This window comes from Saccoglossus kowalevskii, chromosome 17 (genome assembly GCF_978046115.1).
Source record: "Saccoglossus kowalevskii chromosome 17, keSacKowa6.1, whole genome shotgun sequence".
In the NCBI taxonomy this organism is placed as follows: Eukaryota; Metazoa; Hemichordata; class Enteropneusta; family Harrimaniidae; genus Saccoglossus; species Saccoglossus kowalevskii.
The window spans coordinates 29,740,502-29,757,552 of record NC_140657.1 but is presented as its reverse complement, the minus strand read 5'-3'; the positions used below and the strand labels follow the sequence as shown (position 1 = coordinate 29,757,552).

At 34.5% G+C, this 17,051-nt stretch overlaps 1 protein-coding gene across 2 annotated transcripts in view; it reads left to right on the top strand.

Annotated features, from left to right (window-relative positions):
* The window catches only part of LOC100375565 (phosphatidylserine lipase ABHD16A-like), a 32,491-nt gene extending 15,976 nt beyond the window's left edge, over positions 1-16,515 (top strand). Inside the window, exons 10-20 of one of the 2 annotated variants that reach the window (XM_085492294.1) lie at positions 88-151; positions 2,210-2,259; positions 3,616-3,780; positions 4,478-4,541; positions 5,799-5,862; positions 10,089-10,145; positions 11,017-11,076; positions 14,242-14,318; positions 14,723-14,821; positions 15,311-15,357; positions 15,977-16,515. In XM_085492294.1, coding sequence (XP_085348420.1) covers positions 88-151; positions 2,210-2,259; positions 3,616-3,780; positions 4,478-4,541; positions 5,799-5,862; positions 10,089-10,145; positions 11,017-11,076; positions 14,242-14,318; positions 14,723-14,821; positions 15,311-15,357; positions 15,977-16,093 — 864 coding nt within the window. In that variant the 3' untranslated portion in view covers positions 16,094-16,515. The remainder of the gene's footprint in view (positions 1-87; positions 152-2,209; positions 2,260-3,615; positions 3,781-4,477; positions 4,542-5,798; positions 5,863-10,088; positions 10,146-11,016; positions 11,077-14,241; positions 14,319-14,722; positions 14,822-15,310; positions 15,358-15,976) is intronic. The other variant, XM_002732496.4, reaches the window with a different exon arrangement.
* The last annotated feature ends 536 nt before the right edge of the window (positions 16,516-17,051 follow it).

The following is a 17,051-nucleotide window of genomic DNA, read 5'->3' as shown; positions in this document are numbered from 1 at the left end:
TTAGTGTTCAGGTGGTGTGTTGTGAAGGCAATGCTGGATTTTATGAAGTTGGATGCATGTGTACACCTCTTGAAGGTTAGTGTTCAGGTGGTGTGTTGTGAAGGCAATGCTGGATTTTATGAAGTTGGATGCATGTGTACACCTCTTGAAGGTTAGTGTTCAGATGGTGTGTTGTGAAGGCAATGCTGGATTTCATGAAGTTGGATGCATGTGTACACCTCTTGAAGGTTAGTGTTCAGGTGGTGTGTTGTGAGGGCAATACTGGATTTCATGAAATTGGATGCATGTGTACACTTCTTGAAGGTTAGTGTTCAGGTGATGTGTTGTGAAGGCAATACTGGATTTTATGAAGTTGGATGCATGTGCACACCTTGTGAAGGTTAGTGTTCAGGTGGTGTGTTGTGAAGGCAATGCTGGATTTTATGAAGTTGGATGCATGTGTACACCTCTTGAAGGTTAGTGTTCAGGTGGTGTGTTGTGAAGTCAATGCTGGATTTCATGAAGTTGGATGCATGTGTACACTTCTTGAAGGTTAGTGTTCAAGTGGTGTGTTGTGTAGGCAATGCTGGATTTCATGAAGTTGGATGCATGTGTACACCTTTTGAAGGTTAGTGTTCAGGTGGTGTGTTGTGAAGGCAATGCTGGATTTCATGAAGTTGGATGCATGTGTACACTTCTTGAAGGTTAGTGTTCAGGTGGTGTGTTGTGAAGGCAATGCTGGATTTCATGAAGTTGGATGCATGTGTACACCTCTTGAAGGTTAGTGTTGAGGTGGTGTGTTGTGAAGGCAATGCTGGATTTTATGAAGTTGGATGCATGTGTACACCTCTTGAAGGTTAGTGTTCAGGTGGTGTGTTGTGAAGGCAATGCTGGATTTTATGAAGTTGGATGCATGTGTACACCTCTTGAAGGTTAGTGTTCAGGTGGTATGTTGTGAAGGCAATGCTGGATTTCATGAAGTTGGATGCATGTGTACACCTCTTGAAGGTTAGTGTTCAGGTGGTGTGATGTGAAGGCAATGCTGGATTTTATGAAGTTGGATGCATGTGCACACCTCTTGAAGGTTAGTGTTCAGGTGGTGTGATGTGAGGGCAATGCTGGATTTCATGAAGTTGGATGCATGTGTACACCTCTTGAAGGTTAGTGTTCAGGTGGTGTGTTGTGAGGGCAATGTTGGATTTTATGAAGTTGGATGCATGTGTACACCTCTTGAAGGTTAGTGTTCAGGTGGTGTGTTGTGAGGGCAATGCTGGATTTCATGAAGTTGGATGCATGTGTACACCTCTTGAAGGTTAGTGTTGAGGTGGTGTGTTGTGAGGGCAATGCTGGTTTTCATGAAGTTGGATGCATGTGTACACCTCTTGAAGGTTAGTGTTCAGGTGGTGTGTTGTGAAGGCAATGCTGGATTTTATGAAGTTGGATGCATGTGTACACCTCTTGAAGGTTAGTGTTCAGGTGGTGTGTTGTGAAGGCAATGCTGGATTTTATGAAGTTGGATGCATGTGTACACCTCTTGAAGGTTAGTGTTCAGGTGGTGTGTTGTGAAGGCAATGCTGGATTTTATGAAGTTGGATGCATGTGTACACCTCTTGAAGGTTAGTGTTCAGGTGGTGTGTTGTGAAGGCAATGCTGGATTTTATGAAGTTGGATGCATGTGTACACCTCTTGAAGGTTAGTGTTCAGGTGGTGTGTTGTGAAGGCAATGCTGGATTTTATGAAGTTGGATGCATGTGTACACCTCTTGAAGGTTAGTGTTCAGGTGGTATGTTGTGAAGGCAATGCTGGATTTTGAAGTTGGATGCATGTGTACACCTCTTGAAAGTTAGTGTTCAGGTGGTGTGTTGTGAAGGCAATGCTGGATTTTATGAAGTTGGATGCATGTGTACACCTCTTGAAGGTTAGTGTTCAGGTGGTGTGTTGTGAAGGCAATGCTGGATTTTATGAAGTTGGATGCATGTGTACACCTCTTGAAGGTTAGTGTTCAGGTGGTGTGTTGTGAAGGCAATGCTGGATTTTATGAAGTTAGATGCATGTGTACACTTCTTGAAGGTTAGTGTTCAGGTGATGTGTTGTGAAGGCAATGCTGGATTTTATGAAGTTGGATGCATGTGTGTTCCTTGCATGTGCATGTTTTGGTTGACTGACTTGTTGCAGTGTTGTTATCCATAACTATGAAACATTCATTTCTATATCTACATATCATTGACAGGTGGTTACTCTGTACTTGGCTGGAACCATCCTGGCTTTGCTGGCAGTACTGTAAGTTGTACATTATCTATGACATACTGTAGAGTGGGAAATTATTTGAATGTGTAGTTTTATTTTCGTGTGGTTCGAGGAGGTGGCTCTCTGCACTAAAATTAAAATGCGTGAACATTTTGTTCAGGGGTTATTCATTTTAATTTCGCTGCTGGGGGCGCTGTATTTTTGTATTACTGGTGATGTACACAACACAACAGTCCATTCACGTCATTCAAGCAGTGAAAAACAAAGTATTTATTTAATTGTTAAAAATTGTATTTACAATCAATAAATTTTTTTTCGCACAAATAGTAGTTAAAAACCTGTCTGAAATCTGACCCCTCAGTGTGACAGCACCAGAAGTTTATAAAAACAAGTTAAGACATTTTCCTTCTGAATGTTATACTAGTAACTCAAGACTAGTGAATGAAAATGTTATGTATTCGTCTGAATTCTGGTTTTAAAAAGGAGACCTTTTAGAACAACAGCAATATTCATGTGACTGTCAACTTGTTCCACATGTTCGGGGAGTGGCTTCAGTCGATCTGTAATGCCAGCAAGTTGGAAACTCTGTGTACATAATGCCTGGGGATTTTCAATAGACGGCACGGCTTCAACTAATCATTTACCATGAAATGGTTTTAATTCTGAAAGACAAAGATTGATTTTGACATTGGAAATATCAGCTTCCGTCTGCAGTTCCTTCAAAATACTGTCAGATTACCATGATTGAAAGTTAGATTTCAGCGAGTCTTTGAGAGGTTTGTTGATGGCAAGATGAAGGGGTTGTAGCCGATCGGTACAACAGGTCTGAACAAACACAGTGGCGATGTTGTTGTTGTGTAGGAATGATAACTGTGTCTAAATACCGATGCATTCTTTTCCCTATTTTTTACTTGGCAAAATGGCTGTCGCGTTGAGTGTGAAATGCGATAATCCTCGGACGTGTGTTGGCTAGTTGAAGTGTAAGACTCGTTTTTAATGTGTGAATCAGTAACAGACATTGAATAATAAATGCTCTTTGTTCTTATTTGTTAAGATTCCATTTTAAATTTATTGACAAAATGTGCCAATTAGACGAAATTTGCTTTCACACGAAAATTTCATTGCGTAAAAATTTCTCGTCCTACAGTATATAAAGTTACAGTATACAAATTACTATTTGGTAGATATAATTATCTATAAAAATAGATGTACTACTAGCATTATTAGTAAATGTAAATCTGAAGATTTTCAAACTATAGCTCTCTCACAATATTTTTAATTCAAGCCTGAGTTTTGATTCATGTGAATCTGTAAGCCAATCCATGTTCAGTCATGATTTGATTAAACTTTTACACTAGGTTGCCACTTAATGATTATTTGTTTATACAGGGAGTACCATATCCAGTCAATGAAGCCAATGCAGTGGATGTCGTCATGCAGTATGCTATTGAAAAACTTGGATTCAAAGTTGATGACATTGTGATATTTGCATGGTCAATCGGTGGTTATTCAGCTACACTGGCCGCTATGAATTACCCTGATATCAAGGCTGTTGTAAGTAGTAAAAGTTTAATTAGTCCTTGTTGAGACAAAACTGAGAACCTCAGACTTGAATTGACTTCTGTTCATCTATCTGCATCTGGATGCCTGCTCTGATTATGTTCAAACGACACACATACATTATGTCATACATGTGCGCATGTATTTGTTTCCTGATCCGATTTAAGATGGCTGAATGGTTAATTAAAATGTATCCAAATCATGTATTTCTGCTATTCTGAAGCCAGATCTCTGACATGGCGTGGTTGGATGTTGGTACATACACTCGTCCTTGTCATGTCATTGTGTTTTTCAGTTCTAATTCAAAATGGCCAGCTGATGGCCATTTTGTTTTAATACTGTGAAATACTTTATTTTCGCTGAAAAGGCTTTTTGGGTGTTTTGAGCGGATTTTATTTTCACTGAATCATTTCTTCAGCGAAAATAGTGTATCTTATTCACCAGCCATATCATTGTCTTCTTTCAGCTTTGTTTACTATTGCACAACAGGGACTGTGTCATGCCATGTTTTTGCTGCTACATGTATGTATGGTAGCAATTCAATAATTAAATGTTATCTGTAAAGTCACTGATTCATTTAGAACCACAGTGAAATTCGTACTGCTACAAATGTAATTAATAATTAGAAGTGTTTGTGAAAAATTATATATTCTGAGGTACAATAATGGTCTATTATTTTCTTATGTACTAGGTTCTTGATGCCACTTTTGATGACATTGTACCACTAGCTATTTCTAAAATGCCAAATAGCTGGAGTAAGTTAATATTTAATTATAATAATTTCTATATTGTACATTGTATTGAAACTGTTGTATTAGTGAAATTAGGAAAGACTCAAATGTAATTGCTGTAGACAATGTTGTGATTATGTAAAGCCAAAGAAAACGAAAAACTAGATTTGTTTCTGGTCAGCAAGCGCATCAGTTTCAAAGGCTGCACTCAACATTTTGTTTATTTGAAACAAAGAAACAAAAAGGAGGACGATGTGCCTGTTTGTGACACAATATCTTTTGTTCACACATGCTCAGATCGACAATCATGATTTTTTAAATCAAATCATCGCATCACCAGATCATTTTCAGGATTTTGTAACACATAAGAAAATCATACGCAAAATAAATTCTAAAGTCAAAGTCATCGGACAGATAAGATTCTTAATTCCTAAACACATTTCTTAATTTTGCCCCATCTGGCGTACTATATTGAAATGTATTGACTCTCTTAAAAAACAAAAAAAGTTAATCAGCTTAATAATCACATTTTCCAAACCAAGTGCCCACACGTCTACACATTCTAGACATTTATAAACTTTGTAAAACGCAAATTAATGTTTATATTCGACCTTAAACATTGACACTATGCACACACTCTTGAACGTTATATCCACGAGTTACCCCATACATACAATACATGGTTAAAATCCAATGATGGCTTCAATCTCATAATTACCCAGAATTCATTGCCACACTCAATAGTGCATCTGTGGAACGACCTACCATATGCTATTAAAAACCTAAAGTCACGTTCGAAGTTCAAACTTTTTCTTAAAAATCGTTTAATTAAAACAGCCTGATATTCTTCTGTTATTTTAGTTATCTCACATACTCTTCATAATATTTATTTATCCATTTGTTGGTATTTTTTCCCACCTAATGATCATATTTGCTTAAAATATCTGTAAAAATCTAATTACAATGAAGTATATATATTTTTTTCTGTTATTTTGCTAAATTTTAGTTCCTAATTTCTCATATTCATGAAAATATTCATTTATCAACTTTTTTTTACATAAGACTCAATTATTTTCCATGTTTCCTCAATGGTCTCTCGCTGAACTACCTCCTTGGTCCCCACCATTTCTAATGTAATGTGCTTCTTTTTTTGTATTATATGTTTCAATAACATGAAATAAATCACACCCACCAGTTAACAAATATGGGCATTTAATTTATTAATTATTCAAGTGGTGACCTTTGGTACTCATGCCTTTCTTAATTGTTTTTCAATTACAGAAGGTTTAATCATCCGGTCAATGCGAGACTACTTTAATTTGAACATTGCTGATCAACTCTGCCAGTAAGTAAATCATGATACAGTATTTACTCGATTGGAAGCGCATACAAACCAAATACTGTAGAATACTATATTTTTGCTTGGAATTTATTTTTGCTATTTTCGCTGAAGGGATGATTCCGTAAAAATAAAATCCAGCGAATATACTTTTTTTCCTATATTTCACATTAAACTCCTCAAAAATCAGTGAAAATAAATTCCATACAAAACGCCCAAAAGCCTTTTCAGGGAAAATTAATTCCAGCGAAAATAAACTATTCCACAATATTGCATTTATTGTACCGTTATGCTAGATCATTGAAATACATCTTATTTTGACCAATAGACCTCTATCATTTACATATATTAAGCTCTTGTGCTTTTAATAGAACAAATATGGTATATTAATTTTATTGGCTCTCATGTGCAGAGTACAAAGAGAGGCTAATGTCATACCATTGTCTGTGGATGAATCCATGGGTTGAAGGATGTGTGTATTTGTTCCCCTATTATCTAGTTACTTTAGCTAATTTGCATAATGATTGACTATTTCCAACATGTCTTTTTGCGGGGAAAGGATTGACCAGCTTTGTTATTAGTCCAAGAAAATTTTTCAGCTTGGAATGTGTCTGAACACCTCATTAGTATGCAAGAATGTAGGAATATACCAGGAAAATTGTTTTTCTGGAGTAAATTGTAGTGTATTTTACTTATGAAAGATTAAAAAGTGCTTGCAAACCGGAAGACATTTACTGGTGTACAGTGAACATCGATAAAAGCGAACATATTTCGAAAGTTGTGAAATCATAGTACTGTTTTGGCATTATACGACTTGCAGTTCCCTTTTGATGTATTTTGTGTGACTGGCCGTGTTATCGAACTGTAGTATTATGTAAATCTGCCCCGGGAAAATCTGCAAGCAAAGTTTAAATTGCCATTTTCAAGCTGCGTCATAACGTGGAGTATGCACAATTGTTCATCTTGTTTATCCCTTTGGATTTGGGGGACTTTGTGTGACTGACCGTGGTGTTTGTAAACATTAGTTGAACTGTAGTAGTGTGTAAATCTGCCACAACATGGAGTTGCCATCGTCTCTTGTTTACCAACTCATTTAAATACGTTTGTGTTCTCGACTGAAGTGATTTCCATTTACTTCGTCTGTTATAAATCAACTGTATTAGCTTAATTTGAACGTCCTATTGCCATCGGGATTATGTCTACTACACTCGGTGGTGTAGTGCGTATCGATTTTCTAGTATGAAACACACCCGAACCCAGAAATCAACGGCAAAATGGGATGGTCTCGTCACGTAATGTCTTACCTTGTTCTTGACTGCAGTACAACTTACACATATCCACGCTAATGAGAATAGTGCATTGTGGGTAATGCTGTATTGATCGAGGTGAAACAAACATGCCTGCCGTAACGCCTGTCGTTCCCCTTCCTTCTTTGTTTTTTTTTTATTTCAATTAAACAGCGATTTTGCTATGACCATGCATTTAGTCACTGTCGACTGTTTTTTTTTAATTGGTTGATTGTCATAGTAATGTACAATTAAACGTCTTGAGTTGAACAGTGGTCATTTCTAAGGTTCAAAATAAACAAACATTATTATTTAATTTAGTTTAATTCTTTCAGTTAAAAATATATAATAATACACACGTCATACCCTCATGTATACTTCAAATTTTCATTAAAACAAAGTTTTTGAAATTGCTTTTCTGCCTGTTTACCAATCCATTGCTCCAAAAACTTACCTTTAAACTTTTATTTCCCAGCATCGAGATGGCTCTGCCAACTCTTGTTTTATATTTTAACAGTTGTTTCAGATATGTTTAAAGCTTGGTTCATGCATACTGTTGTAGTTGAATTTCCAATACTTCCTAATCAGCATGTTCTTTTAATATCCAACTGTTTTCTCAAATGGGATAAAATTTCTTAAATGCACACTACTTTTGAATTAATCTGCATATGTTAATTAGCTTATTAGTCCCTGTTCGGACGCAGTCCGAAAACAAGGACTTATGTTTTGACCTCTGTGTGTGCATCTTAGAAATGCCTGGACCAATCACAATCAAACTTCACACATATATCATACATGGTATTATACATGTGCACGTCAATTTGTTTCACGATCTGATTCAAGATGGCAGAATGGCGGCCATTTTTGTGGTAAAAAATCCTAAAAATCAAGCATTTCTCGTCTGTTTACAGATGGATTTTGTTCAAACTTGGTATATACATTAGACATTATGGGACCTTGATGCAAATAATTTTGTTTTTCAGATAAGATTCAAAATGGCAGCCAGTCGGCCATTTTGTATTAATGAATGTGGTTCTCGTGCGATATCTTTGACTTGCTTCCACTGATTATGTTCAAATTTTAAATATTCATTATACATCCTGTCATGGATAGACAGATATATTGGTTTGATGATCCTATTCAAAATGGCCAAATGGTGGCCATTTTTGTGCTAAAAAATCATCAAATATCAAGCATTTCTGGCATTTATTGATGGATTTCATTCAAACCTGGTACATATATTAGACATTACAGGTTCCTGATGCACATCATTTATTTTTCAGATCGGATTCAAAATGGCTGTCTGGTGGCCATTTTGTTTTAATGAATGGGCTTCTAGATCCATATCTCCGACTTGTTTTGACTGATTATATTCAAATTTTAAATATTTATTATACATCATGTCATAGATATACAGATATATTGGTTTGACGATCCTATTCAAAATGGCCAAATGATGGTCATTTTTGTGCTAAAAAAATCATCAAATATCGAGCATTTCTGGCATTTATGGACGGATTTCGTTCAAATTTGGTACATACATTAGACATTATGGGTTCCTGATGCACGTCATTTTATTTTTCAAATTGGATTCAAAATGGCTGACTGGCGGCCATTTTGTTTTAATGATTGGGCTTCTAGAGCCACATCTCTTAAATGCTTTGACTGATTATATTCAAATTTTATATATTCGTTATACATCATGTTATATATATACATGTATTCAAAATGGTTGATTTTGAATGCTGTTTCAGAGCAATATCATTTTAATGTTGAAAAATCATATTCCTGACATGGTTATATTCCAGCTATATTACTATAAACAAAACTATATATCTTAAATTTGATAACTAACGAGGACTGTGCCATGCATGGCTTGTTTTCATATTAATTACCTGCTCTTATGTTTACCAAAATAAAAACAAGACAAAAACACGTACTACCAATGAATGTTGCAACATTTGATAAATCCATGTGACACCATCATCATGACAAGTCTACTCATTAATTAAATTTTTATTATTAACTCAATGAAAATGAGAGAAAAAATGCATGCACTTGAATTTAAAATGAATAATTACACAAATTATCAAAAATTCTGTTGTAATGTTCATCATTCTTCATAGAGATGAATGGCTTCATTGTCAACAAAAATAAGTCACCTGGCTGAAATGCTGGTTACCCATTGGTGGTGGTAGCAGCAGACGCAGTCCGAAAACAGGGACTTATGGATTGACCTCTGTGTGCATTTTCTGTGGCCAGACCTGTATTTTAGATATGCCTGGACCTATCACATTCAAACTTCTCACATACATCAAATATAATATTATACATATGCACATCAATTTGTTTCCCAATCTGATTCAAGATGGCTGAATGGCAGCCATTTGTGTACTGAAAAATCGTCAAATTTGAGCATTTCTGGTATTCCGGAACCAGATCTCGGCTGTTTATAGATGGATTTTGTTCAAACTTGGTACATGCATTGGACATTATAGAACCTTGATGGGTTTTCCAGATTGGATTTAAATTGATTGACTGGCTAAACTTTATTGGAGAGATGATAAGTTATTTTCCTTCATAAAGAACCATTCTGTGATGTATTTTTCTGTTAACACTATAAACTAAATGAGTCAGTATTTGTGTAAATTAATTATTTATGGGACTGCACTTTGACAATCTTCACACAAAAAAATTGTTTTAACATCTATAAAAAAATACTACAGAAGTAAACAATTTTGATAATTCCTTTAGTGTATGTAGTTCCTGAGGAAATACGAGTTAAAACTTTCTGAGCATGTTACTATAACAACATATATATCATCTCAAAGTTTTTGTCATTTTACTACCTTAATGTGACTAAGCTGTTGACTAGACCTTGGGTGATTTCTAATCTGGCTCTAGTACTTGCTTTTGCTTACATGGTTTTACTTGTTTGTTGTCTAGGTATCCAGGGCCAATAAGATTGATCAGAAGAAGTAAAGATGAAATCATCACTACAGAGTAAGTCTTAATTATATATAATGTAATTTTAGTGTAAATGATTGTACGCTTTGGAGTGGGTTCACTGTTGTGCTAGGATCTTGTTAAACTTCAAATGATGTTCACAAGATTATGCCTTCAATAGTATATAAGATTGAAATATATGCAGTTACTACAATACCAATTTACGATTTCCATATGAATAACTCATAATGTGGGTGGATTTATGGTAATAAACATATGGCATGAGCAGTAGTATAAATGACTACATAGATGTGTTGACTTGAATAAAAGCTTCTTCAGTTTTGGGTAACTTTGTGCAAAAATCAAATCTGAAAGTTACACAAGTTATACTGATCGAAATCTGACATATTGTGCTGTTTATTATGTTAGTTATTATTGTTGTCACTACAATAAATCCTGTCATATTGATTTTGTAATACAGTCCATCTTTGATTATCGAACAGAGAATCCCGCATGCTTTTGGTGTACGACAACCAGGTAGCTCACAACATGGCCTTTTATAAACCATTTTTACAAATCATTTTTTATTTAAAAAATGAAAATTTATTTTAAAAATGAGAACGGATTTTAAAAACAAAAATTGATTTAAATAATTATGTTTTAAAATAAAAACAGATCCCAGAAACGAAATTGGGTTTTAAAAACGGATTTCAGAACTGAAAATGGTTGTTAAAAAAAAGGATTATAAAATGTAAATGAATTGTCAAAATAGTTTTTATAAAAATGCCATGTTGTGAGCCACCTTGGTTGCTGTATTGGTGACATCCTAATATTGTGAAATGTACAAAATGAATTTAAACTATCAGGCCAAAAAAAAGATTTTGCTTCTTGTCTCGTGTAAACATTCTTGTATTTGTTTTCTCTACAGAGAAGGTGTGATAAGTACTAATCGTGGTAACTTTCTATTGATTAAGTTGCTGCAGTGCAGGTTAGTATATATCACTTCCATTTGAATCACTATAATCATCTATTAATCATAATCATTGCTATGTGGCAAGAGGTAACTAAAAAGCACTTTTTTGGCGTTAAATTTATTTTCTGTGATCATACGATGACCAACATTTGTACTAGGATATATTTCAAGTGTAATATAAGCCATAAAATAGTCGGCATTTCACAGGCACTTTAAAGATAGTGTAGTCAGATTTGTGTACAACTTGCCTTGTCAGCTGTGCAGATTATAGACATGAGATTCATGTCTGATCATATCCACCATCACCACATTGATACATTGTTATAATTAATCACTTTGGATGTTTGCCATGTTGTGCTGAGAGTTATTGTTTAGTACAGTAAAACCTGTCAAGACCGACCTACTTTCAGAACCGACCGATTTATGTAGTCCCGAATTTCTACATAGACGTCGATGTGAAATCCGACCACTGTCTACTCTGAACACCGGCCGCATTGATCGGTCCCAAGTCCAATATTCACACTGAATACATCGACCATCGGACCAGTTGCACCACATCCGCTGTCTAGTAATCCAGTCTGACCGACCTAAAAAGTGTGTTGTGTTAAATTTACCATGAACGTCATAGAAACAATATCAAATCTCACACTACAAGTAACGTCCCGTATAAAACAGTAGCAACTGATAAGTTTTTCAAACCACACGCCCTCGCATCGCGTGATGTCTGGACAGTGTAATGACCCCGGATATAAACAAATGATCGGGGTCATCAACTGCGATGAAGCACACTGCATTATCACTTCTTCAACGATCAAGACATTGAGTTTTTAGCTCTGCTGTCGACTTTGTCGAGCGGAGCTTATCATATGAGTGATTGTCCGTCGTCCGTCGTCGTCCGTGTCAATGTTTTACTTTTTCGACTTCTTCTTGAAAACTACAAGCCTAAATGCTTTGATACTTGGTGTATATGTACCTTGGGTAGACCTCTCTTAGGTTTGTTCATATGCTTTGATATTACATATATAGGTACTACATGTGGACCTCTCTCAGATTTGTTCATTTTGTGATGATGTCTTCAATTCTCTAATTTTGGTGAATATTTTTGTCATTTTTGGTAAAAACTGATATTTTCGACTTCTTGTTAAAAACCGCAAGTGCAATTGCTTTGATATTACATATATAGGTACTACATGTGGACCTCTCTCAGATTTGTTCATTTCGTGATGATATCTTCAATTCTCTAATTTTGGTGAATATTTTTGTCATTTTTGATAAAAACTGATATTTTCGACTTCTTGTTGAAAACCGCAAGTGCAATTGCTTTGATATTACATATATAGGTACTACATGTGGACCTCTCTCAGATTTGTTCATTTTGTAATGATATCTTTAATTCTCTAATTTTGGTGAATATTTTTGTCATTTTTGGTAAAAACTGATATTTTCGACTTCTTGTTAAAAACCACAATATATAGGTACTACATGTGGACCTCTCTCAGATTTGTTCATTTTGTAATGATATCTTTAATTCTCTAATTTTGGTGAATATTTTCGACTTCTTGTGAAAAACCGCAAGTGCAAATGCTTTGATATTACATATATAGGTACTACATGTGGACCTCTCTCAGATTTGTTCATTTTGTAATGATATCTTTAATTCTCTATTTTTGGTGAAAAGTGATATTTTCGACTGCTTGTTAAAAACCGCAAGTCCAATTGCTTTGATACTACATATATAGGTACTACATGTGGACCTCTCTCAGATTTGTTTATTTCGTGATGATATCTTCAATTCTCTAATTTTGGTGAATATTTTTGTCATTTTTGGTAAAAAGTGATATTTTTGACTTCTTGTTAAAAACCGCAAGTCCGATTGCTTTGATATTACATATATAGGTACTACATGTGGACCTCTCTCAGATTTGTTCATTTTGTGATGATATTCTCTAATTTTGGTGAATATTTTTGTCATTTTTGGTAAAAAGTGATATTTTCGACTTTTTGTTGAAAACTGTAAGTCCGATTGCTTTGATACTATTCATATTGTTCATTTTCTAATGATGTCTTCAGTTCTTTAATTGAAATGTGCATTGCTAACAGCGGAGCTATCTCAGCCGATAGGCTGCTTGTTTTCTTTCCATAACGATTCTGATCGACAATTTTGTGCTTTCGAATGTTTCTGTAAAGGGGGCTTCAAGATTGAAATTTATGATGACGAAGAAGCAGACGACAACAAAGAATTCGGAAACCTTATTTAGCAAGTTGCAGTGTAGCGTTGATGAGTACCTCCACTTTGATGAACGTATACCAACTGAAGCAATGTATGACGGCGAGTGAGAGCAACAGATTGTTGAGAATTTTATTGCAGACAAATTATTGACCCTCACGATGACAGTAACTTGACGCATGGCGATGTGCTAGACATGTTGACAAGATTACAGAACTTCACAATAAACAAAGACTCCAGTTACTTGACAGATACCCAAAATGTCATAATTCGAACAGAAAACAAAATCGTTGAAAAAAGATGTTCTTTAAAGCAGTCAAAACTTGATGATTTTTTTACATCGTAATTTGATTCATTGACTTAACAGCAAAATTGACTGTCTGCATAAATTATGATAATTACATGTAGCTCATGTGAACTTACATTGTGATGTCATTTAAAATGGTCGCCTTCAGTTACGATACGTGATACTTACTCGGTCTATTCAAACAGTTATTTTAATGTTTATTGATTTCATGTACATACCATAATATTCTTGTCTTGTTTGGTAAATTATTTTATTGAAACAATACAATAAATGTATAATCACCGGAGGCAAACTATGGTGTCTTTCATTTGTCCCGTGTTTTACAGCACATGTAATTGTTGTTTCAATCAAAGTCACGACCACCCTGAATAAACCAACTCCCTCTGAAAACCGACCATAGGTCCCAGTCATGGTTGGTTTTGACAGGTTTTACTGTATATAATTGAATCAAACTGTCTTTTACTGTGTATGTAAATGCTTTCCTAAGTTATGAATAATCAGTATCTGTTGCTGGAATGTTCTGGACCATGGACCACCCCTGAATTGTCATGATGCAAGACTACATGTGTATTTCAAAAAAAAGAATGTGTTATGAAGATTCATCATCTAATATACACTACAATTAATTAATCTGACTTCTTTCTAGGTATCCAAAATTAATGACAGAAGAAAGCATTTCTGTTCTTAATACATGGTTATCAGTCCCAGATACAATAACACAGCGTAAGTTTGTCACTTTCTTACTATGAAAATGAACCAATTGTAATGCCCACAGCTTGCAGCCTTGACTCATACCTGTACTGACACTGACACTGCTAGTAGTACAAACAAACGCTCATCTATTTATTATTAACAAGTTGCCTACCTCTGTATGTATTACAGCAGTGTGACACTTGTATATAACATCATGGAACTTTTGTAATCACTGATTTTTACTTTCAAAATTGATTATTTAAAAAAGTTTTTAAGGTACTTTTAAAAAAATCACCCCCCCCCCCCTCATATTCAGATTTGTGTTTATATCACCTGTCAGTAAAAGCATAGCTACTAATCACTAGGGGTTAGACACATCCCAAATACAACAAGATCTTCAGTTTAATTGATGTACATTTATCTGTTTATTGCAGTGTCTATTTCAACCTCTTTGGAGCTTGACGAATCTGAGTGTCTTCAGATACTACAAAGCTATGTAGAAGAGAATTCTACCAGTTATCCAATGCTTATAGGTAAAGTATGGAACTACACCTTAACAGAAATCAGTCAGCAAATCATCTTTACAGTATTTCTAAAAGTAGTAATTGTGGACAATTCTTTGAAGATATTGATAGATCAATAGCTGATCATTTTCAGGGAAAGATTGTTATGGGTTATTAATATTTAGATATTGAAAATGAAAAAAAAAACAAGGTCAACAGGCAGTTTCATGAGAAACAGGATTCAAAATGTCATGAAATACGGTAAAAATTGCATTGGTTTCTATGGCAACATTTCTTCATATCTAAAAAATTTGCTCGGCGACTTGAGAAACAAACTTATATTATTGTCATGATTTCTAATATTGTTGAAAGATTTCAAAAAATGACATTTTCTAGTATGGTAATAGTTTTCCATTATATAAAGTAAATGGGAAGTTCTTATTAATATTGCATTACAAGTACGGACAGTAACAAGATAAGTAGTGCCAAATTTGAATTTGACTCAAACTTACCTTTTAGGAGATGATCTCGGTCGAGATATGAAGATGAAACTTGTTCTATTTTTGGTAAGTGATGCTTTTTCTTCAGAGACATGTAGATGTCAATGTTTATCATATGAAAGTGAAATGTATCACCTGTTTTTTTTGAAAGAATACGATAAAAAAAAAAAAAACTTATGTTGCCCTCAAGTTGGAAGAAACAGATCAACCAGAGGTTCTCCACTTATCCGCCTGGGGACCAAACAATGGTCCGTGATAGAGTTGATCTGTACTTGGTACAGATAATTACTTGATAATTGAGGACTATGCACTTGATTATTTTTTGGTAAATATTAAATATATTAATCACCTAATTTGCATAATTAGTTAGGTTTCAGCTTTTCCACTTATATCTCAAGTACTAATCATCCCTTTTAAATGAAATTTGGTACATAGATGCTCGAGGACAATGCACAGACCCTGTGCATATTATTTACCTAGTTTGTATACTTTCAAACTGATATCTCAAGTACTAATTACCCTATTTCAAAGAAACTCTGTACATAATAACACTTAATTGCATGATTTGCATAATTAGTCAGTTTTCAGCTTTTCCATCATTATCTCAAGTACAAGTAATTTAGAATTCATTTTTAATACTCTCAGCACACATGAGTTCTTACTAAGTTTTTTATTCTGTTTGCAGGCAAGCAAGTACCTTGGAGACTTTGATTCTACTCATTGCACGCCTTTACCAGCTAGTATATTTGCTTTGCCTTGGAGTTTGGATGAAGAATTTCTTATATATGATGGGGAAAATTAGGATTTTACCTCTGCAATCTATATATGACTAAATGGGTCCTAATTTGATTATTTTACTGTTCACCTAAGGCACATTGAACTTGGAAACATCCCCTTTCTTGAAAAATAATTATTTAAAAAAAGTTGCATACTAATGTACTGTATTTGCATTATTGTTAATTTTTAGAAAGTAAGTTGCTTTGATTTAATAACATTGTATTGTATTTTTTTCAATCTTTGACTCAACTGGTTTTTATTTATTATTGATTTCAAGGCAGTAGTGTTGAATATGATGCAGAATTTATATATTCCTCCAACTATATGGAGTTAGGTGAGGACTGACTTTCAGTAGAGACGACCAGCAAACAATATTTATATAAACAAATAGCTGTACATGTTTTAATGACTGTCTTTTCCAGATAAAAAATATATCATTACTCTTAATATGCAACATTGATTGGTTTTTACCTTGCCTGTACCATCAAAGATGGAAGGGAAAAGTACATTAAGGGAAAAATTTCTGCTCGTTGTTGTGGCCGTTAATAAGTGATATTGTGTGCACAATAACTTTACTAATTTTTTTTCAAACTTGGTCATCTTATTCATCAGTATAAAGTCTTCCCTGAGTATGAACGACAGATGTCCTGTATGAAAATATCATGCAAAAATTGAGAAAATATTTCTACTTGACTGATCACTGGTGATACACATTCAATGGTCACGGATCTCGGTGGAAATATGCATCTTTCAGCATATATATATAAAGGACTGGAATATACGGGGAATGAGGAGCAATAAAACACGTCACGTCAATACATATTTAAATAATTATTATTGAATAAACAAGAATTGAGCTGCACCTAGCAACAACTAATACATGATTAATTACAAACACAATGAAATAATGTACTTTCAATTAAATGGCTTCCAAATTAATGCACACACAGTCCACAATAATATAAATTGTCTCGTAACTCCCC